This window comes from Corvus hawaiiensis, chromosome 1 (genome assembly GCF_020740725.1).
Source record: "Corvus hawaiiensis isolate bCorHaw1 chromosome 1, bCorHaw1.pri.cur, whole genome shotgun sequence".
NCBI lineage: Eukaryota > Metazoa > Chordata > Aves > Passeriformes > Corvidae > Corvus > Corvus hawaiiensis.
The window spans coordinates 14674478-14701542 of record NC_063213.1 but is presented as its reverse complement, the minus strand read 5'-3'; the positions used below and the strand labels follow the sequence as shown (position 1 = coordinate 14701542).

Below are 27065 nucleotides of genomic sequence, written 5' to 3'. Positions count from 1 at the left end.
TTCCTGTCACCTCAGAGTACAGAATACAGCAGTAGGATGAAAGATAAGAGTGAAAAGAGAAGGATATTTTGTTTACTAGCTTAAGTCCCGCACTTGGAATGCAAACACTGAATTCTGAAGAACATGTTTTTGTCAGCATTTTGAGAAAAACTGTTTTAACATGAAATCTAACATGTGGAATACTTTACCTATGGAGCATAAAATAAAACATTTTCCTCACAGCTTCTTGAAAAACTAAAAAATATTGCTAGTATTAATTTTTAGTAGAAAAACCTGGGTCAGGAATGGTGGGAATATCTTAAATCAATTTAAGCAGGGAAAGGTGCCATATTCTCCTCTCCTCTGCAAACCACTAGGGTATCTCAATACTCAAAATAAGTTAAAGCCCAGAAGTGTTATAAAATCATACCAGTAAGGAAAGAGGAAATTTTCTCTCCCCTCCCCCCCAAAAGAAAAATTTAAGGACAATTTTCTTCAACCTGTAGCAAAACTGGCATGGATAAAACAAGAAGCTGCCACTGGGTCTAATCATCCTTCCAATTTCAGACATTCCCACAAATCTGAGGGATGAGTTACAGACAATCAAACTTCTCTGATTTCAGAAAAAAAATAGGGACACACCCCCATTTTCAGTCATGTCAACCTTATAGTGATCCTGTCCTGTTCACTGAGGTTAACCCCAAAAAATTAATAAGATGCAAAACAAATCAGACAAGAAAATATACACAGTGCTATACTTTGTGGGATTAATACATATTTTTTCAGAGCAAGCAAGTTCAACAATGGAAAAAACCCACTTCCACATTCAGAGATGATCAAAAAGGCAGTAAAATCATCTCTATACTAAAAAACTTTCCAGCACAGAATTTAAGTCACCCAAAGCAATATCCTGAAATGTGCCAACAAGTGGGAATGCTTGTGCTTCAACTGTGCTTCTCCCCTGACTGTGAATTATCAACTTCATTATCCTCAGAATTGCAGCTGTTAAGTCAATTCCCACGTACAATTTGCAAAAACAACCCCAAAATGTTATGAGCTGGCAAACCACACATGTTTAATTAAGAGTAGTTATGACCTGTGGCCATTTCCCCCAGTTCGATTTCACAGCTGCAGCACTGACAGGAAACTTCAAGTCATTTTTCTTCCCTGAGAAGTTGCAAATAAGCAAATGATGAAACAAGCTGCATTTTGTAATACAAAATAGAGGTCTTGCAAACTAAATGAACTGAGCTTTGGGGCTTTTGCTTAACTTCTTTATGCTTCTGAGAAATGCAGCGCAATCCAGCAATCTAAAATCCAGTATTCATCTGTTGAGAAGCAGTTAATTGTAATTTTCACAGTTCAAATATAACTTCTACGTTGCCATTAGGATAAAGAAAATTCTGTGGATTGTATACCACAGTAACCGAGAAAGAACCACAAAATAGCATCTATGCATGCTGCCTATAGCATGTCTATTCTATCTTAAATGAAAGAACTGGTGAAGGGACTAAGGCAGCGTGTCACATGGTCTAGAAACTTACTTAAAAAAAGGGGAGAGAAAGAGCGTATGCCACAATATTCAAAGAACAATAATGAATGGGCACATCACCAATTCCCCCAGAAGCTCAGCACAGCTATCCACCCTCAAAAGCCAAAACTAAATCTGAGTATCTCTCCTCTTCCAACAATATTCCTTAAACATAACCCAGTTACAGGTTTCACACAGAAAATTATTGCATTATGTCCATTGGTATGTGTTACAAAACGGGTGTCAGAACATGTTCCAAAAGTCCCTTATGTCTTACATGGACTGCAGAACAATTAAAAAGCTTGGTACTATCTATTCAACATAAAATGCTGTGTTTGCTGTAGATGCCAACTGTGTAAGTAATAGGACACCCACATACACACAAAAAGTCTTACCCCAGTTTTCTGTGTGGACTTCCTTCACTCAGACAAGCATGAACATCACTGTAATTAAATGTTTAACAGAAATGCCCCTGCTTGTTGGCAGATCCTTCTCAAAGTTTGAGGATGAAAGACCCCTTATGAAGAGCAGAAACAAGGAGGTAACAGCCTGCCAGAAATGAGGTGGTGGTGTGTGGGAAGGGGGTCAAATATACTGATATTTGAAGTAGACTCCATCTCCCAAGGCCTGCTGCCACACTTATATCAATCCAGACAGGGTCTGCTAAAGATGCACTGATCATAAAGATTGCATCTGGTCTTCCCAGGGACGGCACTGCCTTCAAAGTGGAGTCATTCTGACTACGAGCAGCACTGCTGGATTAACACCATAAAACCTTTTTGGCATTCTGGGCTCCAGGAATGAGATAAGACTCTCACAAGTAAGAGAAATGAGTGAGAGCAGCTGTAAGTGAACCAGAGCCTGCAATAAAAATAGGAAGCAGAGTTCTTTGTCACATCCCTGCCCATCATGCAGACCGCCTGGGCTGACTGGTACCACACCGGGGAGCGGGAAAACACAGTCATCCTTCTCGCTTCTCCCATGATTGTAAGACTCACTAAAAGTACAATGAACTGATGTAATTGAGTTCTTTCTGCCATGCAACACCGTTTTTCACTGCTGACAAGAAAAACTGAAAATCACCTCAAGCCCTAGATATCAGAGATTCATTCCAATTCATCAATAAAATGAAGGACTTATTAAACTGCCCTAAAAAGAAAATACTGCCCCTAAACAAAAGACAGGAAGGAAAAAGGAAGTAGGATTCAGATATCTGGCACTAACCCACTCTGAAACTTACTCCTGATGATCCAAGTGAAAGAGGCCACACTAGCACACACATTCCCCTGTGCACTGCATGCTCCAGATTACAAAGCACGTTCCAAAATACTGGGGGGTAAGATGTAATCTAAATTAATTTTAAAAACCCCAAATAATTTCTGTGATTTTTTTTTTTCACTGAAGTAGCATTTACAAAGTCTTCTGACAAATGTAAAACTGTGACTAAATGTAGAGAGTATGTTTAAATGGACTAATTATATACAGATGCTTTTGTTGCCAGGAATCTATTTTGTAAAACACACTAGAATTTAAAATTATGTTAAAAGCTTTCATGTAAGAAGACTTGCATTAAGAAAGACACAATAAATTACCAGCGCTTTGTACACAGGAATGCATTATGGTACTCTTGACATACAGTGTGAGGGAGTTCTGGAAACACTGTCAAACTTCATTAAGAAGAATGTTATGCTTACTCAATATTACTAAAACATTCCAGGCTTTTTTGAGTGTCCTATGCAATAAAGCAAACCTATTAGCAGTACATTATGGCTGAGACGGCAAGAATTTGCTAATAGTTTCATGCTGATTAAGCAACAGGCAGTAAGCGGTGCCCTGTGCCCGCCACAGCAAGCACAGCCCTCCCCCATGCTGCTGAATTATAATTCCGTGCTCAGCATTCAGCGGATCAGCTGGAGCCACCAGCCTTTAGAGAACATTCTCATTGAAACTACAAGTATAATAAAGTATGGCAGCACTATCTGCCAAGCTGTCAGGAAAAAAAAAATGCTTTAAAGGACGTATATGTACGCTAGAGTATATAGTAATGCTCAGCACATGAAGCTGTTCTTGCAAGCTGACAGAAAGCAGGTGTTCATCTGCAGAAAACAGAGGTGGAATGGAAGCTGAACTTGCTGGGAGCATTCAAGAGAAATATACACTAGGATAAAGGGCATGTTATTTTTCTACAATGGTCATGAGTAAATGGCACACCTTCAGATGCCTGTTGCATTTATTTGATGATTTAGATAAAGCAGAATATCACAAACAAGTGACATTTAAAGCATTGCTATTTCTGGAAAAGCAATAATTTTTCCATTAATAAAACAGCCAGAAAAATTAACGTATTTAGAATTACTGGATACAAGAATACTTTGCCATTGATTTCTACGTTGTTTTCCACGGAGATTTCCGTTCAGCTCCTATACAAAGGTGAATTATGCAACTGCAGGCATTGTAGGAGCTCCAGGTTCCAGGTCCCACAAGGATCTGTAGAGTAACAGTGCTGAAAACGGATCAGTCCACTGCCCAGAGAGCCTTCTGCAACACTGCTGTCAGTACAGCTTATTCTGCTCGATGAATGTTATGATTCTGCTGTTCAGTCACACCAGTTACATAGTACAACAGGTATATTAAAGATATAAACCTTGTTGGGAAATTGAAGTCGATATAAATAAAGCCTGAATAGGCTTTAGGCTAACATTGCTGCAAATGCTTTTGTCTCCACAAGAGCAGTAATTGAGTGTGGAGAGTGATTAGCTGTATCTTCTAAATAACACTTACTGGAAGTGTTATAGCTGTGCATTTCAGATTGCCCTTGAAATGGGGGATTAGAGGATGGGCAAACAATCTGGCACAGCAACAGTACAGCAATCATAACAAAACCTCCAGTGAAGCCTCAAGCTTCAAGATGAGCCTTGCAGCCATAAATCCCCTCAGAGGAATGCAGGGAGATGTTAAACTGCTAAACTCTGCTAAGAACACATACTTTTCATTTTAGCATATAGATTCATCTATTTTGAGCAGAAACTGAAGTTTTATGCCCCCTTTTGCCACAGCAGTATAGAGCTTGTAATGGTTGGCATACCATGACAAAATGCATCTAGTAGCTTCAAGAAGTTAAAAGTATCAATTTAAAAAAAAAATCACTTGTAAATCATCCCTTTATTGAGATTCTTAGCATAATGCATAAATATGAGAAGATCCTTCAATATGAAGAATATTCAGACCAAGAAGCTGTTTGATATGCTTTTTGATTGCTTGTTTCCATAGGCTTCTTTCTCCACATAAGCCTCCCTCAAGAAAGACTGAAGCTTAGAGATGATACAAAAGCCATTTTCCCCACACTATTCATAAATTTTAACATATTTAAACAATTTCAGCTAACAAATAATCTTTTAAATTGTTAAATTAAAATTAAGACATCATGTTCCCACTTACTCATTTATCTTATTATTAAAATAAATAATCTAAAATTTCATTATTTTAAAAATCAAAATTCATTTTCACCTGGCAGATTTCAAGCAACAGTCAACACATTAGACTTTCCTATCTTTAAAACCCACTAGTCTCTGTATTAGATTATCTTTTCTTAAATCTGTATTCAGATCGAGTATCCTCTCACATGTTTACTGTGTAACGCTGAATATAATTAGTGGGTTCTATGACAGACAGCAAGACTTTTTTTACGAGGTGCAAGACAAAGTCACTGTATAACAACTCAGAGAAGAGATTACAATTTCATTTTCAAAGGAGTCTTTGGTATTTTAGGACACTGCATTACTTTGGAATCCTCCGTCCCCCACTATATTGGAGCAGGACATTCACTGGCCTGCCTGAAGCAAACAAGCCTTAAGGTAAAAAGCAATAGATGGAGAAAATGCTTGACATTAAAATGAATATATTTCTTGTTTTTCCAATACTTTATATGTATTTTGTGTTTTAAACTCCTCTGACCAGGAAAAATACTTCAGATTTTGGCACTTATGGAAATAAAGTTCACAACTCCACTAGAGAAGTGTTTTAAAATTAAATTCCCATTGTCAGTTGGGCTCTTAACAGGCTCTTTATGTATTGTCACCTCTAGTATGCATAATTACTCAGCTGTTTAGTTTGCATGTTGAAGTTTCTAAATAAACAATAAAAATCCCACATTTATCAGCATCCTTCATTTATATTGGAGGGGAGAGAGATATAAAGAATTAAGACAAAATGCCACAAGTCCTTCTAAATTCCCAAGACACTGCCTCTATTCTCAAGACAATATACATGCTACAGCACGCAAGCAAAACTCTTTAAGTTTTGTTAGTGCTGCTTGAACCCCCTCAATCTCATGTATTTTAATGACTTAGGACAAAGAATACCTCCTATTACATCATGTGTAACATTTTTTCTGGTAATGAAGGATAAACTAGAAAGCCAAGTCTCATGCCAGAGGAGACATAGAGAGAAGATTAGGTCAAGACTTCAGTTTAAAATTTTGCCTTAAAAGATGTAATAGGATGAATAAAATAAGTGTTATCAGTTAGCATATTTATATATTAGTATGAGGTGTTTCAAATTTTGAGCAGAGAACGAATATTTCCCTCAGTTTAAGACCACACAAAAAGAAGCCTGTACATAATTATGCCATGGTGCTGCTAAGATATTTTCAATTTTCAACTTTGAACTGAGCTAGAACAGGCTACGTTCACTCGAGTTTTAACACTGTTCTGCAAAAGTATACTGAATAGCAGGAGAAATATTTTTAGAAGTATATTCAACCCACTGTGCCTAACTTAAAAGAAGTTAGAGATTTTTTTAAGATCACTTTTGAGGGCTTTTTAAAATGCTAAAGGCAAGTACACAATTGTATAGTTAAAGACTTTTCTCAAAATCACAGAAATAGTCAGCTGCTTACAGCAGAATTAAGCAAAGCAATAAAATTCTCACGGGAATCTCAACCAGGTTGCATCTTTTTTCCTCCCTACAACTACTGAAAATAGAAGTATTTGTTCTTTGACTGTATTTCTTCGTCTGTTTCTCTCTACTTGCAGACAGTTTGTTGGCACTCAGTGTAAGGACAGAAAGCATGAAACACTCAGCCATGCATTTCTGCAGTTTTTCTTCCCCTTTATTTTCCTTACACTAGCAAGAATGTCTTTCATTTTCAATAACAGCTATTTCTGCAAATCAGTATCCAGAAAATGAAGTATACCTTTGTCATTGAATTTCGTGTTTCAGCATTAAAACGTTAATCTGCAACTACCACTTTACTTCAATGAAATTAGATATTAAACCAGCAATTTTTGTTTCAGATGGCAGTTAAGAAGATATAAAAAGATTCAGTATTTGTGGAATTTTATTTACTTTGTAATTCTGAGGCTGCACTCAAGCAGATCCAACCATACCAAAGACAACATAAAAGGTTGGCTCAGGGCTCAAATCACCATTTAACATAAAATTCTCTGAGAAGCAAACCAGCAGTTTATGGATAGACAGCGATGATGCGAGAGAAGGATAAGCACACAGAATTCCTGAGACCATCTATGGACACAGAATTTAAATACAGCTCTTCCAGCTACTTTCCTCAGAAAATTGACTGCAGAGAAAGAATTTTTCAGTGTAGTATCATCCTACCACAACGTTCACTTCAATTGTTTTAATAAACAGCACACCAAAGACCTGCAGCAGCTGGAAAGAGCTCTTTTACAGCCTTCCCAAATGCTGTACAGAGTATCATCACACCTTAAGTTTGGACACAATCTGCTGAGGCTTTAAAGATTTACAAAACAAGAAAAGAAGAATAAGAGAGTTTAGAGCTAGATTTTTAGCACAGCACTTGGGATTTGGATTTTTCTGTTTTTCCATAAAAACAAACAAACAAACAAAACCACAAGCCCAAGTATGTATCTAAGTTTTGATCAACTGACTGTGACAGCAGCAAAAAGGGATGCAATACAGTTTTTACATAAATAATTAACTGAAAAGTAAACAAAACTTGAAAGTAAAATTTACACCTTGGTGCATCACAACCCACAACCTGCTGATTTTATCTAGAAAAGTGTAATTTCTAGTGTGTAATGTGAGTTTTGGTGCATGCTGTCCCACCTGCCTTTTCTTTTGAATTAGTGCCAAGTGCCAGCCTCAGCAGGGTGACAACAGAACCTTTAGGGATGCCAACCTGTGGGTTGGCATGTTCCATGTTCCTGCTATGGGAACAAGTGCTCCCAACCTTGTGAAACACCAAGACAGGCATCTCTTTGAGACTGAGGCATGGAAGAATAAAAAGAAAAACTATCTCAAGTTTAACTTCCCTCACTCTGTATGTCTCCTCAGGCAGTCACATAAGCGTAACCCTTCAGGCTGGCAAAGGCAAGAGGAAGGAAAGCAAGTGAAGCTGAAGGCTGTAGCTTTTACTGAGGAGGCTGCAGTGGGTGACTGATGAGGAGCTGCCATAGGCACAAGAGAGCAGATGAGCTCAGCGAGTGGATGAGCGATGAGCAGAGGGTCAGAGGGACAGCGGTGTGTGACCACTGGGCCACTGACAGGGCCACGCTGCCTCTTCTCAAGCTCCAGCTCCCTGCCTAAAGCAAGGCAGCCACAGAGCCTGGCTGTGAAAAGCCCGCCGGGAGGAAGCGCTGCAGTCCTCTGGCATACTCTGTGGTGCTCGTGCCCATGAGCTAACACATACTACAGCAGGAAAAGCACAAAGCCTCAGGGAAGGATGAAAATGCCATTACAAGTTAGATTGCAGCACCCAGGAGGGATGATCAGTACAAAGTCACAGCCAGGACAAATGGACTTATCTGGATGACAGAAAAAAGACAGTACTGATGAGTACATCTCATGAAGTTTTTGTGAGGAAGCTTAAAGTTGGCAGTCACACTGTATGAGATGCAAATCAAGATCAAGAAACAGAACAGTTGCACCTGGTTTTCTTTTATATCCCATATATACAGAGAATAAAACTATATACTTACATATCCACACACATTAATAGTCCCCTGTGCCTAAAGCACAATACAGTTATGCATGACAAACATCTATTAGCTTTTCCAACTGGATGCAGATAACCAAGAACTGATATGGATAGTGCCAAGCACATTGATAGAAGTTCAGTGGTGAGGTTGGGGGGAGGAGGGAGCACCTGTATTCAATTTCAGCAGGAAAAGCAAAGTCACTCAAGAACCTCATTTACTGTTACAACACTTTACTGCAGGATAAACCTTCTTCTAAATACTTAAAAGACAAACAATAGTTATGTGCAACACTGTAACATTTCTGTTGTACCATTAATCATTTCTAAACAATATCCCAGTGATCTTTCAAGCTCTCTAGAAAAAAAACGTCCATGCAATATTACTAGACACATCAACCAACCAGTTGAGAGTCCAGAAAGTTTGTTAATTGTATTTTTGTTTCTATCAGACATAACATTTTATTACAGTATTACATAAGGACACTTGTTCCATGAGTCCCATCACATCAGTGACACTAAAAAGACAAATGTGTCCTCGAGTCCATCAGATCTGCTGACTTTGCACTAGACTGTGACTATTCAGGTTGCCATAAAGGAGTTACTTACAGGCTATTGACACACTCGTCACAACACTGCTTAGGCCAGCACCACCACCTCCCTGCAGCACTGGAAATAAATATTTGCAGAGCCAGGTGGTGACTAGAGCAAAGTGATTCAGCTGAACAATAACCCACAAAAGCAAAAGATGGCAACTGTGTACACTACACACTACCAGAAAACACACATAAAATTCTGCTCCTCAGCACTGCATTTAAACAAAATAGAGGGAAGTTATTTCATTTAACTAGATGATCTGAAGATCATCCAGAAGCCTTAGGCAAACCATTTTAAAAGGTTCATATTGAAATTCAAAATGTAACATGTAATTCCAGATTTAAAATAGGAGTCTACGTTTCTAATCATGATTTTGATTACAAGCAGAAGTTGAAGCCAGATAATGTAACATCAAAACTCAACATAAGTAATAACCTAAATTCATTCAGACAGCTCCTCAACTTCTAGCTTTCATTCACAAAACTTACTGGAATGAATTAAAATACAGACTCCAAACACCCATGACAGTCTTCACAGCATCATTGTACACAAGCACCAAATCTCTGCCAAAAGAGTTTACAAAGACAGGACAAGCAGATACAAACTATCAAAAGATGGGGGGGAGGGGGAATATACCAAAATTAAGGCTTCTTTACTTCTCAACAATCCCTCAGACATTTCAGCAACAAACAACCTTGAAGTCAGGAGTCCTGTGCATGCAACACTAAGTGCACCCACTCTCATGTAAGATTTCTGCAAAGCCTTCATGGAACTGTTCCATGTCTCTGCTTGTGTTCTTCTACACTGTTTTCAGCACTATTACACTTCCTTTTCAACGAGAGAGAGGTCGGCAACTGCCTGTTATTTAGAACACAGAAACACCATCAAATTTGCATTCTGCATTTTTGTTTTGCACCATTTCCTACTACAGACACTCTCTATGCTTGTTTGAATGCCTCTCTGCACTAACCTAGCACTTTCACATCTACCAGAATAGAACCATAATCTATTAGAAATCTACTGTCTTTCCCAAGAACTAGGTCAGAAGTCCTATTAAGACAGGCTAAATTCAGAATTGATACACGTAATCTAACAGTACATTGTCCAGTTACTCACAATCACAGAAGTCATTTGAAAATCCTCAGTTCTTATTATCCTGAAAGACTGGTTTGTCCAAAATTATTGTCCTTAGCTTTATAACAAACTCCACATAAAGGCAAAACCTACTTCTCTCTATCGTTTTTAAATCAAACATACCTAGCAAGGCATGTCAGAGACATATCAGCTGCTTGGGTGCTAGATATGCACAGATTTTGCTTTCTTTTTTTTAAGCACAAATGTCTACTATTCCAGAGAGCTGCCTAAAAAAAAGGGGAAAAGTGTTTTGCATTTTATTCTACAGAGTCATACGTTCCCTGCCATTTTGTCATACTGCTGTGAAACAAATGATACTTTCTTTAGGATTCTACAGAATAACAGCACCTTTGTTCTATAGGCAAGCACTGCAATATCAAACAACTGCCTAAAGTGTAACCAGGTAAAGACATAGCAAAAGCAATTGTTTGTACCCAGAGCTATGTGAGAGAACAAGATATGATCAACTATTCTCAAAACAGTCTCAAGCAGAGTTTTACCTATTACAGTCTTTTCTATGTCCCTACTTCAAATGACAGAAGCACTGCCAAAGAGAAAAAGCAAGTCCCAGTATCTCCAGCTGCTTTCAACTTCGGCAGCAGTGAGACAAAACACCCATTCCTTTTCCTACGGCTGCTTTCCTATTTAAGCATTTACTCCATCATCCCTAAAGGTTCTGTCATCACCCTGCTGAGGCTGGCACTTGGCACTAATTCAAAAGAAAAGGCAGGTGGGACAGCATGCACCAAAACTCACATTATACACTAGAAATTACACTTTTCTAGATAAAAACAGAAAAATCAATTCCATATTATGACTGTTATTCCTTAAGTAGTGCAGCTTGAGCTTTGTTTGAGCTAGTAAGTAATTCCACCAGGATTAAAGGCACAGGTTTATTCATGTAAGTCAGTGCACTGGAAGTTCCATTTCATCGTTTTCTGCATGATATTAAGGTAAATACGGGTGCAAGAGTCAAAAGACTGTGTTGGCACTTGCAGAATTTTAACAGTGCATTAGATGTTCGTTTCAATTCTGAAAGCACAACATGAAACTGCATGTACCAAGGAGATCTGTAGCTTAGTCAGCTGAGCATTCAAACACCAGTATTAGAACAAGCCAGTCAACTAAAACCAACTTGTCTCATAGGTCATGATTTTCTGACAACTGCCTCATAGAGATAACACTTGTGCTTGCTGTTTATTTTTTTAAGGAAGGTCAATCTGATTTGCAGCAGGGATGTTCAGAGGAGCAAATGGGATATCGGCTGTAGGCAGTATTAGTGACACACAGGGGCTTCTCATTTTAGGGTACCTAAATCCAGAATCAGTCACCTGGACCAAGAAGGAGAACTATCTGCTACCTGACTTACATATTAAAACTACAGAGACCAAGCTGGTCACAAACAGCACCACTGTAAAGTGAAACCACCCAGACCTGTTGACGCTGTGTAGGAAACCCCCCCCACCCCTACATATACAAAACCAGCCAGGGAAAGTATTCCCTAATATTATCTGTCCAGAACCTTTGAGTTTTTAGTGTAATTTAGCAAACATTTCAAGCTGTTTACAAAGTTCCAGCAGCAGCTACTGAAATTACAAAAAAAAAAAAAAAAATTAAATTAATGTTTTATAAAACTCCTTAAATTATAAAGCTTTTAGTCCCTTGTCATTGAAAGCTATTCTTCGCCTCATTATAATGGGCGTATTTCAGCATTTAACATCATTAGAATAACAAATGCTGTTTTTAAGAAGTTAAGAGATTAAAGGATGGTACTTAAAACATAATTCAAACTATTACATTATACATATCATCATGAACATGTTCAGTTTTATTAAGAAAAAATCTTGCATGCTTCCTTCATACTGTCGAATTACTCATCTCTTGGACAAATGAATGAAATAAAATAAACAGCATGAAATTTCTTTTCGTAGAAGCAAACTAATTCTGTGCCCCACAAAACAGTGATAGCCATTTATTTCAGAGGTTTAATGTTTGACCAGCAAGGCAGTCTAACACCAATGATTTGCCACCAGTGACAGAGCCAAGAATGCCCAGATCTCCAGAAGATGTGATCTGACATCTACAGAAACACAAAATATTGTTTTCCTGATTAAAAAGTTACTGCAATCCCACAGAAATTGCAAAGGCAAGACAGAAAGAGCTCTTCAAGATCTTTACTACTCAGAATTAACCAAAGCAAAACAGCCATCCTAGTGATAATCCCCTTTAGTGCTTCACAGTTTATGCAATAGTCAATTACTAAAGAGGATGAAAGACAGAACAATCTTTGCAAATAGGTCACTGTCTATATTTATAATGATTAAAATCAGCTTGCTGCTAAAAGTAACTTTTAATAAGCATAAAAAGTAACATTAAGACAGCACCATGTATTTAATCTTAAATACATTCTATGTCTCCTATGACAAAAGAGGAGGTAACATGCATCAGAAACAAAGTTACTTCCCATAAGTCGTGAATTAGCATTGCCAAAAGCAGATTTTAATTTCAGTCTGTAATGATTTTATTCCAAAGTATCATCCTCAAAGATAACACCTAAACATTCTTGACATGATCTCTGAACTTACCCAACTCTCTCTCTCCCTGTCTGCATACCTTCTGTCTCAAAACTTGTTAGTAGATTTTACCAGCAAACATTGCCCAAGGTGCTTTTTGAAGACCACTTTTAATATCGTCTTCTTCTGCTTCAGCTTTTCTTGCCTGTTTAGGCATGCCTGAACATGAAATTCCTGTTTCTTTTTTTTTTTTATAGTTTAGAAAAATTACTCAGGTCTCTTGTTTCTGCTGCATACTGCTCAGACATCCCATCTGCTTCTTTCAAGTACTGTCCATATCTGCTAAAGAATGACTCTTTTAGAACTTTCCATATCCTTGCCCTTTCCCTGGGACCACGGCATCACACCTGACACCATTTTCATAAAATTTCATTGAACTTCATTGATTGTCAGAGCTTTTAGTGCCACCATATTCTCAGTGTGAATGCACCCAGCTGTGCATTCACTCAAACCATTTCATCCAGTTCCAATTCTACCTGCAGTTACTGTCTACACCAGAGATTTAAATCTGGTTAAATTGAAGCTTGTTTCCTCTCAAGCCCTACTTCCTCTAATTACCTCTAGCCTTCCTACAGTTCAAGTCTATAAACTGACATATGGTTTGTACAATGCCTTATCCACCAGAGTGGCAACCAATAGTTTTAATTTCTTTGCATAAAATGCCAGGAATGCTCATAATCCAGTCCTGACATTTCTCTTGACCAGACCCTTCACTACATCATCATTAGCAAATATTTCTGGTCACACTGCCACGTCTCTGTCCTTTACTTCACATATTTCATCTGCTAAAAAATCCCTTCTTTATGCACTACTTTGGAGGCTCTGGATCTTCCAGTATTTCCACAGCCAGCAAACCTATGACTTCAAGACTGTACAGTTGCAGAACCTGCACTTCATTACCAGAAAGGATGAGGAGGATAATCTTCAGGGAATAATGTAACCACTTCTTAGAAGGATCTCACAAGAGAAGCATTCCTCTGTATCTCATATACTTGTACTCAAGGACAGTAAAAACACACTGAAGGTCAGGATAAAACTGAATACCATCACCTCAACACCACCAAAAAGTTACTTACATGATGGTATTTTTAAGGTAATTCTAGCTTCTAATCTTACAAATTTAAGAGAAAATACCTGTAGTTTAGAGTTTATTATAATGCAGACTGCGTAAAACTGAACTCCACAGCAGGCAGAGGAGGGAGAAGCAGTCAGTCTTGTGAAGTGAAATCCTGTTTGTGCGTGAAAGCCAGGAACTTGATGTTCTCACTACAGACTAAGAGCAATAAAAACAGCTTTCTGAGCCATTAATTTCTGCACAGCTGATTTCTACTAAACAATGCTCATTACTGAAAGAATTCTAAAAAAACTGCAGGCTGTTCCAGTGAGAAGGCTGGCACTCTGAACATCTACACTGAGCTAACGGTGACATCAGTTCTACCACTGCTTTAATCCCCACGGCTACTAAATGTCAAACATTTTCATTGTATTTAAAGAGCTTGCGATTACACGTGATGAGATTAAGTTACAAAATAAGGCAAACTGCAAGGCACAGTGAACACCCACACTCTTGTTGCCCAAGAATTCTGATACTGGCAAGTTCTTCAGTAACATCAGTCAGAAACTGAGAAGCATTTTCCACAGTCAAAATGTGGCATTTTTAGCATTCGTTATTTTTAAACACTGTGAAAACTCCCCCCTTCAGACCTCCCATAACACAGGGTCTGCAATACATGTATTGCTGCCCCGCTCAAATACAAATTTATAAATTGGCTGTAGCATTGAATAAAGTATAGTGGGGTGGATTGGGAGAGGGGAGAATGGTGAAAAGATTAAGTGTCACTGCATCAAGAGGCACAAAGTCCGGTGGAAACTGAGCTGCAGGCCATATATTTATTATTGACAAAAGACACCCATGTAATATTAATTCCATCTGCTTTACAGAAGGAAATGCATCAAATTATAGTCAACACAGAAGAAGGAACTGTCCTAACATGTAATATAATTTTTAATGTGGTAAGCTCTTTACAGTATGATATACTATCTAAACATTCCTTATTATTTTCATAATTTGTTTGGCAATTGATTAATATGGCAGTCAACAGGCCAACACATGCTTCTAAAATAAATATCTAATAATCATTTTATCGTGCCAAGTTCTAAGCTGTTCATATCAACTGCGCTGAGCTAGGGCAGTGCTGTAAAGAAAGTGCAACAAGGCTCATGGATTCTCACACTGCATAAGCAAGACATCACTGAAGAAATTAAATTCAGTAATCCTATTATTATTTGGGGGAGGGCTGATGAAGTTAAAACTAACATAAAACATACAAATATTAGAGACATGATGTCCCATAACTAGAGAAACTCTGAATATCAAGAATGAGGCCAAGAATACAGTAGGATACGGAAAAGCTACTGATTCAGAGTATTTCAATAAATATATATACATACAGTTCAAGACTCTGTAATTCACCTAATCAATCTTGTATCTTTAAGATCTTCCCACACTGACTCATTCCTAAGCAGCTTTGTCTTCATGGTTTCTTATTAGCAAAGTACCGATTCACAGCTCTCAGTGCTAAGACTTTTCATGTCTAAAGTTAGCATCAAGTTTGATTTGAGATCCTCTGGTACTCTGAACACGTGCTGGCAAGTGGGATTTACCATAACAATCAGTTTTTATCCAAGCAAAAACACTTTCACACTACAGATTAAGTTCAAGAGTAGGGAGCTTTTAACAGAATTTAAAATAATTTAACATGTCCCTACGGAAAGACGGGGGAGGCAAGTGTGAGGTGGGGGAATTATCTACATATACACACATTTATAAATATATGTGTAAGCACACATACATCACCGGTTTAAGAGCAAACCTGGATTACAATAGACTAATTAACTTGGTTACCCGTACCAGAAGTGACCTGATTAAGTCAGAGTTCTAATCTTTTGATGGGGGTGGGGGACGCCTGTTTAAAAAAAAATTAAAAAGTGAGAGAAACTGCTTTATTAAGGACAAAGGCCGTCAATGCTCAGTTTTAGCCTGAAGTAGGAGTACATCATTCCTGAGATTCTTCCATACTAATTAACAAACTCACATGTTTTGAGTTTTAATCCAGAGTAAAGTTGTGAGAAGCGGAATTGGCAGGGCTGACTCATTAAAACAGTCTACAAATAAAATGATCAAGCCAGAAATTAAACTCCATGTAAATCTTAAGTGTAATTAAACCCACTAAGACATTAATTTACAGTTCTTATGCTATCTATACACAGGGAAAACTGACAGTAACTAGCACTATTATTTCAAAAAGCCAAGTAGCGAGGAGTTACATCAGCAGGCTCCCTTCCTCTGAAAGAAAATATAACCCAAAATCAGTGTCATATTAAACCAATCTTAATACAGAAACACTACTGTTCTTTCTTTAACTTTAAACCACAGGCTAATGTACCTGGAATTAATTCCCACAGGACAGTAATTCTGCAAGGACTAGACACATCAACTGTTTCGATTTCAGTAACAATTTCATGCTGAGAGAAGACATTTTTACTTAAACAATCAGAATTTTTTGGGGAATAAATCTCAAAACAGTAGCAGACAATTACGGCAATAACAAAACAAACCAGACATGGGGGCCATTTTTTAGCTTACCTGCACTTGTTCTGTGGAACTACTACTGAGTTCATCTCCAGACTCAGAATCTTGGTGAATTTTTTCTGAGCCTTCTCCTGCTGAATCACAAGATTGTTCATGCAAAAAGCTAGTCTTCTCTATTTCCAAGAACTCTGGGCATGGGAAATGACCCATGGAAATGGTTCTAAACTGATTGGAAACCTTGGGAGATTGCAACTCATTGTTAAGTTTTCCATTGTTTTGGGTAAGGTCCAGACTCAAAGTTTGACAGGGGCTATTGTTCGGTCCCAGATTTTGATTGGCATCTCGAACTAAGCAAGACACTTGAACTGGAGAAGATTTCCCAAAACTAGAAAGCTCTGGTGACTTATTCACATTTTCTGTGGATCTCTGTAATCCATGTGTCAACTTCAAGGTGTTATTTGGCAGCATGCTTGCCTGCTTCACAGGTGGCATCAGTGCTTTCCGGGGTATTTCCTTCACATACTGTGCTGGCACATAAAAGGGTTTGGAATTTTCGTCTCTTTTGACTTGCCACCAATCATCATTAGTCTTTTTCACTAAGATGTATTTTTCCCCTTGCTTGATCACAATTTTCTTGTCCTTGGCCTCATACTCATAGTCATATTCCACTTGAATGTAAAATTGTCCTGGAAGCATCTTCCCACCCTTATCAGCCATTTCTATCTGGAAAGATTTCACCTTTTCAGACAAAAGGTAAGCGACATTCTGTTTCGGTGTTATTTTCCTGTTAATATTCAGAGCTGTAAGAAAATAAAAAAAGTGTATGTAATAAAGTGGCTGTTTAAGAGCACTCTGGAGAAAAATAATTTTTAAAAAATCCTGACAATTCAATTTATGTCAACCCTAGATTAATTGATGGGAAAATGCAGTATTTTCAGATATCTTTCTCAGTGCTGAAACAGAAAATCAGTAAAACAACTTAGGTCACCGACTTAACTGTCCTATTCACACAAGCCTCCTGCTATCAAGTAGTTCATTAGCTTAATTAATCAATTAGTTATTGTTTCTATTACTGAATAACATTGATTAATCATTGGGGATTTGGTGGGGGGGCTGATCTGAGTCAATCTCTTGCTTACACATAGGCTTAATTTCTTTGTGAAACTCTGTTACTACACTAGTTTTAATCAAAATAATCCAAAGAAGACTTATTTACCTCACAGAAAACCTGATCTAACCAAATGTTTAAGGGCTAGAACTGAAAATGCAACCAAAAATCTCAACAGTAACAAAACAGGACTATGAACCAAAATGGATAATGAAGGAATTACTAATACATGAAAATTCTGAAAAGTACTTTTCAGCATCTTTATAAACCAGACAACTGCCACTGCATCCACACCCACAAACTACAAATTCTCTCTATTTAATCATGTAGCATGAATGTCCAAATTCATGGGTGGGTAAACATCAGTCTTGCCAACTTGCACTGAACACAATATAGTAAACTAACATGAAAGGTAGGATTTTAAATCTTGAAAATCAAAGCATTTAAGTAAAGGGCAAGATCTCCATCATTCACATAGAACATGGGAGAATTCAAGTAAAATGCTGCCATATTTAGTCTTATAAAGATTAACAAGCACATCTTTTTATTTTTAAATGCATGTTTCACAAATGAGAAAATTTATGTAGAAACTTGCAGCTCTGCAAGTTAAGACTCTGTGATGAGATTTGTAGCCTTTACCCTGCCACAGAGTGGAACTAATGCAATTCCATGCAGGCACACACATGCAGAGTGAACTCAGCTGCTAAATGGGACTAAGGACAGAAATAACAACAGAAGAGAACTTCTGGGGAGATCAAAAGCAGAAACCACCACAAACTGTTCCGTTTTCTTTTGCCATTTCTGGTATTTGATTTGAGCCTTGAAAAAAATACATTTGCCACATAACTCAGAGATAAAATAGAAAGTAAAAAGCTAAAGTATTACACCAAGACAGAAGTGCCCATCTTTAACCTGTGTCTCTCTCCCACAGCCCATGTTCTTTTACTTCGAAGAAGCATTTCCCAGGAAGCCACCACCATTTTCAAGGCTCCAAATAGAATCACAAAGTCAGATTGACAATTTTATTAGACTTGGCAGAAGGAATGATGGTACCACATTCAACAAAGCTGACATCAGGAACACAAAGCAGTAGAAAAGAATGCCAGGATTCTGGTGTTTACTCTCTACCATAAAGCAGCGCAGTGACATTCACAGTCTATTTACAGCCTCTGTACAAAACAACTTGCTTACCTGCTACTCTACATAAATAGGTGTTTTTAAGTGCAGCTCTGCAGTTGTTTAGCAACAGCAGCAGAAGGTAAACATGAACAAATTGCAGCCATTCCCACTCTCTTCCTAGTTTTGGAAGCTCTGCCATGCAAACGCTATTTTTTTCTTCTTAGCAAACCTGACTCCTTCCAACACTTCTTCAAAGCTGCTACCAACCCCTTTCATGGCTTCCAGGTCAGACACCAGAAATTGCAAGTCTTACCAAGCTGCAGTCTATCCCAAAGCTCTGTTACCTCAAAAAGCTGAAACATAAGACAAGGATCCATTCAGAGTCTCCTTCTCCCACACAGAAACCAAAGAGAGAACATAAGCCTCTGGTTTCCCACAGAGCTAACAAGTGTTTAAAAGCTTGGATTTATTCATTCCTCTCTTGATGGTTCCATATGACTATTTATTGAGAATGCATGCTTAACATTTTTTCAAGACAGAAAGGTTCAACAGGTTGTATGTTATGTTTAAAAAAACCCCAAAATTTTGAGTACAACTCAAATAAAACAGAACTGATACAAAAATAGCTCTATCCACTTTTGAAGTCAGTTTTGCAGCCTAATCCCTCTCCAAAAAACAACAACAAAAAAGAAACAACAAAAATAAGCAGCAAAATTTTTGGTCTTTCATCCAAGCTGCAAAACTATCAAGTCAATAGCAAACATTTGGTAATGTTGAACATATGATAAAAGAGAGACAGGCTGTGTTCAGCCAGAACACTAAAACAGTTTTACAAACAGATCACATCATCAGGATGGAGCAAGGCTCTAATTCTCCTCCTCAACTCAAAAAGGTAAGAAATATGTATTGTATAGGTGGGAAATTAACCCTGTAGGTCAGTGAACAACTACCATGGCCTTGATTTCACAGATTCAAATGCAATAATTTTTATTTTCCTTGAATTTTTGTAATGCAGCTCTTGTGTCACAAAAGGTAGACTGCCTGTACTCTCTGCGTAGCCCAGGGCACAGCTAATTGTAATGTCCTTTCATGAAGCTGTCTCATATAATACAGTTTAAAGAGCCAAGGGAGCCTTGGTCAAACCTCTGCTGTGAGGGGCCTACAACAATGCAGGTGTGAATGCACAATATTGACACTTGGACTACTGACTTTATTGTGCTACTAGTCAACAACTGAAGTGATATGGCTGGTCAGTCCTTGTAACCTCATGGTATTTTTTACTCCTTACCATTTACCTCTCATGCTGGATGGCACCCACATTGGTAAAGAAGGTTGAATTAACCTAATTAGAGGATGAGAAGTACGAAAAATCATTTACTTCCACAGAGAACATCTGTAAGCTTTCATACCTTAAATAAAGTCTCAGTATCTGATGAAGAGATTAATAGCAAATGGCCTTACTAAGAAAACTTATTCATGAACACCAAAAAACAGACTCAGGCCTCACTTTCCTCCTGGTGAAGAAAACCCCAATTGCTACTGGGCAATTCATCTAAGGTGGGTCACATCCCCACGTGGACACACAAACCACCATTTCACGGAGCAGTCACGCTGTCCCACGGGAGCAGAGCCTGGCGATGCCAGGCACGGCGCCGGGTGCGGTAGCCGGTGGGAGACAGGCGAGCAGGGCTTTCACTCGACGCCCGGGCAGAGAGATCCCTCCGGACTCCGGCTGCCGATGGAACCGTTCCCATCTCTTACTCAGCCAGCTGAGTAAGGCTGGCAATCCTGGGTGTTCGCAGAGGTCAGCTCCTCCCTTCCCCCACCCCTCCGCCCGCGGGCGCGCCCCTGCCCGAGCCGGCACTGCCCGCTCGGCTCCTCCCGGCACCGGGCCGGCACCGCCCGCTCCGTACCCAGCGCTCCGGGGAGCTCTCGCCACAAGCGGATGCACACGCAGCACCAGAGGTTCGGCATGGCAACACTTGCCTCTAGCTAGATTTTATGTGCGTCCCCACAAAACGAGACGGTTTTTATCTAGACCCGATGTGACAGCTCCAGTCACCCTCAGACAGGCAGGGATCGGAGAGCTGTAGGTCTGCTCAGAGCTAAGCCTTTCCTACAGCAACCTAAACCCTGCAACTGCACCCTCACCTCCTTACAGCATCCAGTCTTAACTACAGAATGATGCTCTCTCGATTCATTCTCAAGTACATGCAAATGCTTGAGATGCATGGTCCTAAGACACAGAATCATAAATATGATCATATATGATACACATACAGTATGCTCATGTATTGTATGAGATATGATCACCCCTCCCTTCAGCATTATCCTAGAACTCAAGATCCCCTCCCATCTTCTCTTTTGAAATTATCAGGCACAGACCATTTACTTCTCATCTTCCAGAACCAGGTAACTGAGACTTGGGAAATCACCTAAAACACTTTTTGCTGTTTATTTTCCTCTAGGAAAAAAGAAAAAACCCTTACTGGGGATAGGAGATTGTTACTTACTTTCTAATACAAGCAGATGATAAGCTGTTAAAAATGCCACTGAGTATTAATGGATTGCCTTAAATTTCTTTGTGTCACCTTGTTCACAGTGTCCTACAAAGCAGCAGGAGTTGACTTGTGTAATCTTTTTCCATTTTCAGCATCAAACTTCACCGACTACTGAAACGAGCCCTTCTACAGTGCTGATACAGAAATAAACTCAATTATGAAGGCTAAATTAAGATAAATTCTTAACAGTTCAGGCCAGATGAGATAGCCTGGCTACACCTCAATAGATTCCATGATTCTGCTTCTCCCTGGGCAGTTTTCTTAGAAGTTCAGGCTGTATGTGCATGACCACTGCCTGGGAGACTGGTCCCTTGTAAGACTTCAACCCTATTCATACCTTTCTTCCCAAGGGGCACCACTGCTTGTCCAGCACACCTGACTCCGCAGCCAGTATTTTCATGCAGACCAGTCCTCACCGACGCCTGTAAGAGCCACCCTCTGCAAAGTCTGCATCTAGAGCATGCAAAAGTTGCATACAGATAGAGGCAAATGGAAATAACATATATAACCGAAACACAGACAACTCAGAACCTGTATGAAAACAAGCTTAGCCCTTCACTCTTTCCTCAAAGATTACTAACACAGTTAGAAATCGAGCACTACTTTCAAGTAAACTACCTACCCGGAGCTCAAACACCTTTAAACGCTAGAGGCATAATAAGCAACCATTTAATAATTGCCCATGACTCAGTGCACTGAATAAGCGATGCATTTTAAACAAGTGTCAGGACAACTTTTCAGCGGCGCTGCAGCCCCCCCCCCCCCCCCCCCCCCGCACCTCGGCGAGCGAGCTCCCAGCCCCGCTCGCTCCTCGGCGCGGGCTTTTGTTGAGCTGTTGACTGCGAGGGCCGCCTATAAATAGCGCGGCACGGCCACCCCGACCCACCCGGCCCAGCCACCCCGAGTTGCCGCGCTCAAGTTCACACAAGGGCGCCAGACCTCGCCGGCCCGGCGGGGGCGCCCGGGAAGGGCGGCGGGGCCGCCGCTGCCTCCCTTTGTTTCCCGCAGGTGAGCGGGCGCCGCTCGCACACGGCAGCGCGGGCGGCCCTGCCCCACCGCCCCCGGCAGCGAGGCCCGCGGCAGCGCCCAGGTGCGGAGCTGCCTCCCGGCGCCGCCAACTCGGCGCTCCCGGCGCCGCCCGCGGAACGGAGCCACCGCCACCGCCGGGGGCAGCGCGGGGCGGCGCCGCCCGGGCCCCCAGCGGGCGCGGGGAGCGCTCCGTGAGGCGCCCGGGGAGCGGGAGGAGGGAGGGCGGCGCCGGGGGGCTGCGGCCCCGTACGCCAGTCCGGGCGCGGACGTGCCCCCACGGGGCCACCCAGCCCTGCCCGATTGTCCCGGCGGCAGCGCCGCGCTCCTCCCCGCCCGCGCCCTCCCCTCCCCGGCGGGCCGAGGGGCGCGGCGCGGCCACCCACCTGCCGCCCGGACCCCGCTCCGGCTGCGGCGGCTCCCGCTCCGCTCCCGCCGCGGCCCCGGCGAGTGTCGGCTCCGGGGCACGGCGGCGTCACCGCGGGTCACGTGCCGGGGCGGGCCCGGGCGGGGGTGGGGCGGGGGCGGTGCCCGGGACCGCCCGGCCCCCGGTGAGGAATTGGTGATCGCACCGGCCGGTCCGTCCGTCCTGCTGTCCGTCTCACCGTGGGCTGCTACAGTGCTCCGCTGCGGCTGCTGGAGCGATCCCATCAACTTCTAACTGACGTGGTCGTGTGAAATACCCAGACCTTTCTGTCCCTGATGAAACGAACAGAGGGAAAACAAAAACCACACACCCTCCTCGCTGCAAACAGGGATCCGTCTGACCGTTTAATAGATGATAACCTGAAGAAACCACGTTTTTTAAATAGTTGCCCAAAGAGAAATAATAAGAATTAGTCCTTGACATTTATTTCGAGTTAAATTGCTTGGTATCTCTTACTATATTAAAAAAAGTTTTCAAACATTGTTTGAAAATATTTAGGTGGCCTTCATAACGTTTTCAAATTGTAAGTAATCTTATCGCTCTCTTTGAAAAACTGGTATCTAGTTCTCTTGGTTGCAAAGATAACCTTGAAAGCATGAACCGACTGTAACTGATAGAGCAGTATCTGAATGAATCTGCAAACCTGAAACAATGGCACGGAGATGTGTAAACTGTCTGCACTCTATTAATCTAATGAAGGGTAATGCTGGTCTAACTTCTTCTTTCACTATTTTAACACATGGAAGAAGGAAGGAGACAGTAAAACCATCAAAAGGTGAAAAGAACAGGTTTGCTGAGGGAAGGAAAAGCAATGGGAAAAGACCTGAGAAGTGCCAGCAAGAGAGAGAGGGAAACAGACTTTAACTGAGGAAAAGATAAGAACAACATCAATAGGCATAATTGAACATGAGGACATATTTTCATATGGAATTGCAATCCATCTTGAACTTCCAATATTGATATTTCCTTGAAATCTCATATGTGTTATGCAACAAACATGCAAGACAAGTAGAAAACACTGCATATACCTTAAAGATTTTTCTTCTCTTGCCCGAATACTTGTGAGAATGTCCCCTTGACACCAAGGACCATTTGACTTTGGGCTGTCTGTTCACAAAAAATAATTATTAAAATTCTGTTGGTGTTGTAAGGCTGATAACACTGTCACACCCACTCGTTCAGCAGTTATTCAGAGAGTCTGGAAAAACAGACTAGACACCAGCATTTCTATTGTAAGGGAAATAACATGTTATGTAGAGACGTCCATTATTTATCATTAAAAGGCAAAAGAAATGTGTAAAAGGACAGTAGTTTTTTATTCACACTTACTCTTTTGTAAATTACACATTCATGAAAAAGATATAGAATAATTCTTGTATGTTTGTGTCTAGAAGGATTCTATCTGTATGCCCAGTTTTGTGGTAAAAAATAATATACTTGGGACACTAGGGTATTTCTGAACAAGCTGACTGCATTTTACCTGCTGACATGCCTGAGGTATATATAAAAGCATCTTAAAAATCAGTCATAGTAACCACATTGTAATTATCCTTCCTTACTGCCAAGGCTTCACTAGTGCTGCAGGATATGGCATTAGTGATTCAGTCTGAGGCACTCTTCCCTCTGAGTCAGTGTTGAACCAATGGTCCCACATAAGATCAACAGGCATAATAGAGCTGAAGGTGCCAGAAGATATGTAATTTGGAGTCCCTGCCCAAGTGCAGTCGTGAAAGATTCCACATTACAAATAAACTGTCCAGCCCAAGTTCCAATTTTAGTATCTGTTGCATATTCTGCCTATGAAGGATTTCTCTGTCATTTCACTGGAGCAGAAAGAGCTGAAGTTCACAACCTTTAGTCACCGTGACTTGTTTTTCCCAGAGATGTAGGAATGCTGCCATACTCATACCTCAGATGGGACTACATGTATATATTATTTGGCAACATCCAGTACATGTACTGACCTCACAAATCTCAGATTGAAAGAACTGCCAACTACAATCGCTTTATGTAGTACATGCAAGCTATGGTAGAAAGTACAGGATTCAATTAATGTATCTATTGTGTTCTGACTGTTCTGTATCATTCCTTGCACATGACATCAATCTCTCTCTTTGTAAACTGATTCCTTATGAAACGTCAGTGTTTGAACTATTATGCCAAACCTTCAAAACCTTTGTCCAAATTTAACTGTGTTTGCCAAAAGGGAGTTCCCTAAAGGTAGTTAACCTCCCACAAGGTCTGTGGAAGCAGTCAGCCATGTAGAGGTGGAGAAACATCCACATAAGAAAGTGACATTATAAATGCTGCAATTGTGGAGAAAAGATAGTTACTATCTGTGATAAAACACAAATCCATAGGAAACAAGCTTCATAGTTCTGAAAATCCAGTCTTGGAAAAATCCATTTTGGGTGTTTGAATTAGACATAGAAATGTTGCTTTCTCTCCTCAGATTCAAAGGTCTCAAGTACTAGCATTGTATGTATAAAAAGCAGAGCCTATTAATTTTGAAGGGCAAATTCCCATTTTACTTCTTTTCTATTTTTTTTCTTCTGAGTCTATTTCAAATCTCTGCAAGTTCAGCTGTCCATTATTTTATGCCTCAGTCACAGTAATTCTAGATATGTGTCATGTTTTAATTAATTATAAATGCGTATCTGAGAGTGGCTGCTGCCATCCTGTTACTCATAGTGCCAGAACTGGTGTTAGGTAACCAGCAGAAATGTGCTGCTGAAAACGTGATTGGTATTAAATCTGGGTTGTTTATTCATTGTTTGCCACCCCTCCTTACCAAATATAATCTCATTATGAACTGTGTTGATTCTTTCTTTCGGAAATGACCAAGAAGGCAAATACAAAAAGCTTTGTCACATCTAACAGGCAGATACTGCAAACATCCACCTTGCTCATTTTGCTCTTTCTTCGAGTTTTCACTCCTTTTTAGAGACCTTTTCTCTTTTTGGTCTTATAACCTCAGCAGTGATATGCTCTAGAGAAACCGTTCTGAATTTAGACAAATGCACTTATTTCAGCAAATAATTTTTATATAAATAGAATATATTTTTATTTTACTTCTAATACTACTTAAAAATGTATTTTATAAAATGGTTCAACTTGCCTGATATAGAACACATTACCTGGGGCATCTTCTGTGTACTCTGCTCCTACTCTTAGGTTTTTGACAGCTTCCAGCCTCTCACCTCTATCTAAAAATACTCTTACCACCTACACATAGACATAGAATCAATTCCTTCTGTCTGTTCTTTCTCTGTACTACAAAAGCACTTTTTCACAAAGTGCAGATGCTGTAGGCTTTTTGCACGGACTTGTCAATTTACTCCCCATCTCCTGACTCAACTAATAGACGAACCATTTTTATTTATATAACTGTGTGTTAGAAGTAAAATCAATTTAAAAGGGAACAACTAAAGTAAAGAATATAGAAAAAGGAACCCAGATTTCTCACGAGTTCAGTAAAGAACTTTTTTCACCATGACACTACAAAGGAATTTTCTGCCTTAAGGAGGAACTTTTATCCACAGTTCAGAGAAGATTATTTGTTTTACTGTGAAAAATCAGCAAGGAATTTGTAAAGTTTTTCCATTTTGCCAGCAGATTATTTTTGCAAATCGTATTAGGCAGAGTGGACAGTGGCCAACACATGCTTTTTTACTTTGCTCTGTTTGTTAGCCACATCATCATTGTTATCTTCAGTATTCACATCTCTCTCAGAGCAACCAGTGGAAGCTGTAACAAAAATTCAAACATACTATTGTTTGTATTTACAGTTGTATTTGCCGTCTCAGTCTGCAAGTAAAGGACATTTTTTTGCAACTATAATTGTCAGCCTTACTAAAGAACAAGGTGAGATTTGTTTTGGTCAAACTGATCCTTTGATTCTGCTCTTGCCAAGACCCGGCTCCCACTTACCTGTGAAGTTAAACTGTTTATCGCTTTTCTCTTCTCGAGCACAGTATTCCAAACTGTATCACTTCTGTTTGCAGCACGAAAATATACCTCTGAGTCACAGCACAGAATTAAAAGTGGAGAAAAATAATGAATAATTTTCTGACTGAATAGCTAAAGCTTACAGTGGGTGAAGGCGGACATTTCTTTGTGCTACCTTGACCGAAGAACTTTGCCTAAGCTAAATCTTAGTCATCTCTGCACAGCTAGTCATGTCTTGATCTCACCATGGTTTGAGCTAACAGGCAATTGATCCTTTAAATAGTAATACATGTTTTTATGAATCTATAATGAAAAATGCTCATATTCAAAGGCACAATGTAAATGTCCATTTATACCTTGGAGAATTAAGGATAGCACTTCATCAGTGTCTTTAATTTCTAAGTACCTTATGTGTTGCCTAATGAAAAGGAAGGGTTGTTTATCAACCACTGATAAACAGTATTGAAATAAAGATACTACATAGATTTGCAAAAAGAATTAAATAAAACTTAGTG

The 27065-nt window shown here is 39.9% G+C and overlaps 1 protein-coding gene across 10 annotated transcripts in view; it reads right to left on the bottom strand.

Moving 5' to 3' along the window:
• Window positions 1-22664, bottom strand: part of ARHGAP12 (Rho GTPase activating protein 12) — a 76296-nt gene extending 53632 nt beyond the window's left edge. For 3 of the 10 annotated variants that reach the window (XM_048293632.1, XM_048293666.1, XM_048293695.1), the window contains exons 1-2: window positions 18661-18876; window positions 16416-17161 (exon numbers count right to left, since the gene is read on the bottom strand). In XM_048293632.1, the coding sequence (XP_048149589.1) occupies window positions 16416-17161; window positions 18661-18787 (873 nt within the window). In that variant the 5' untranslated portion in view covers window positions 18788-18876. Of the gene's footprint in view, window positions 1-16415; window positions 17162-18660; window positions 18882-21486; window positions 21603-22561 lie in introns of those variants that run through there. The other 7 variants (XM_048293706.1, XM_048293715.1, XM_048293639.1 and 4 more) reach the window with 7 other exon arrangements.
• Window positions 22665-27065: the final 4401 nt, after the last annotated feature.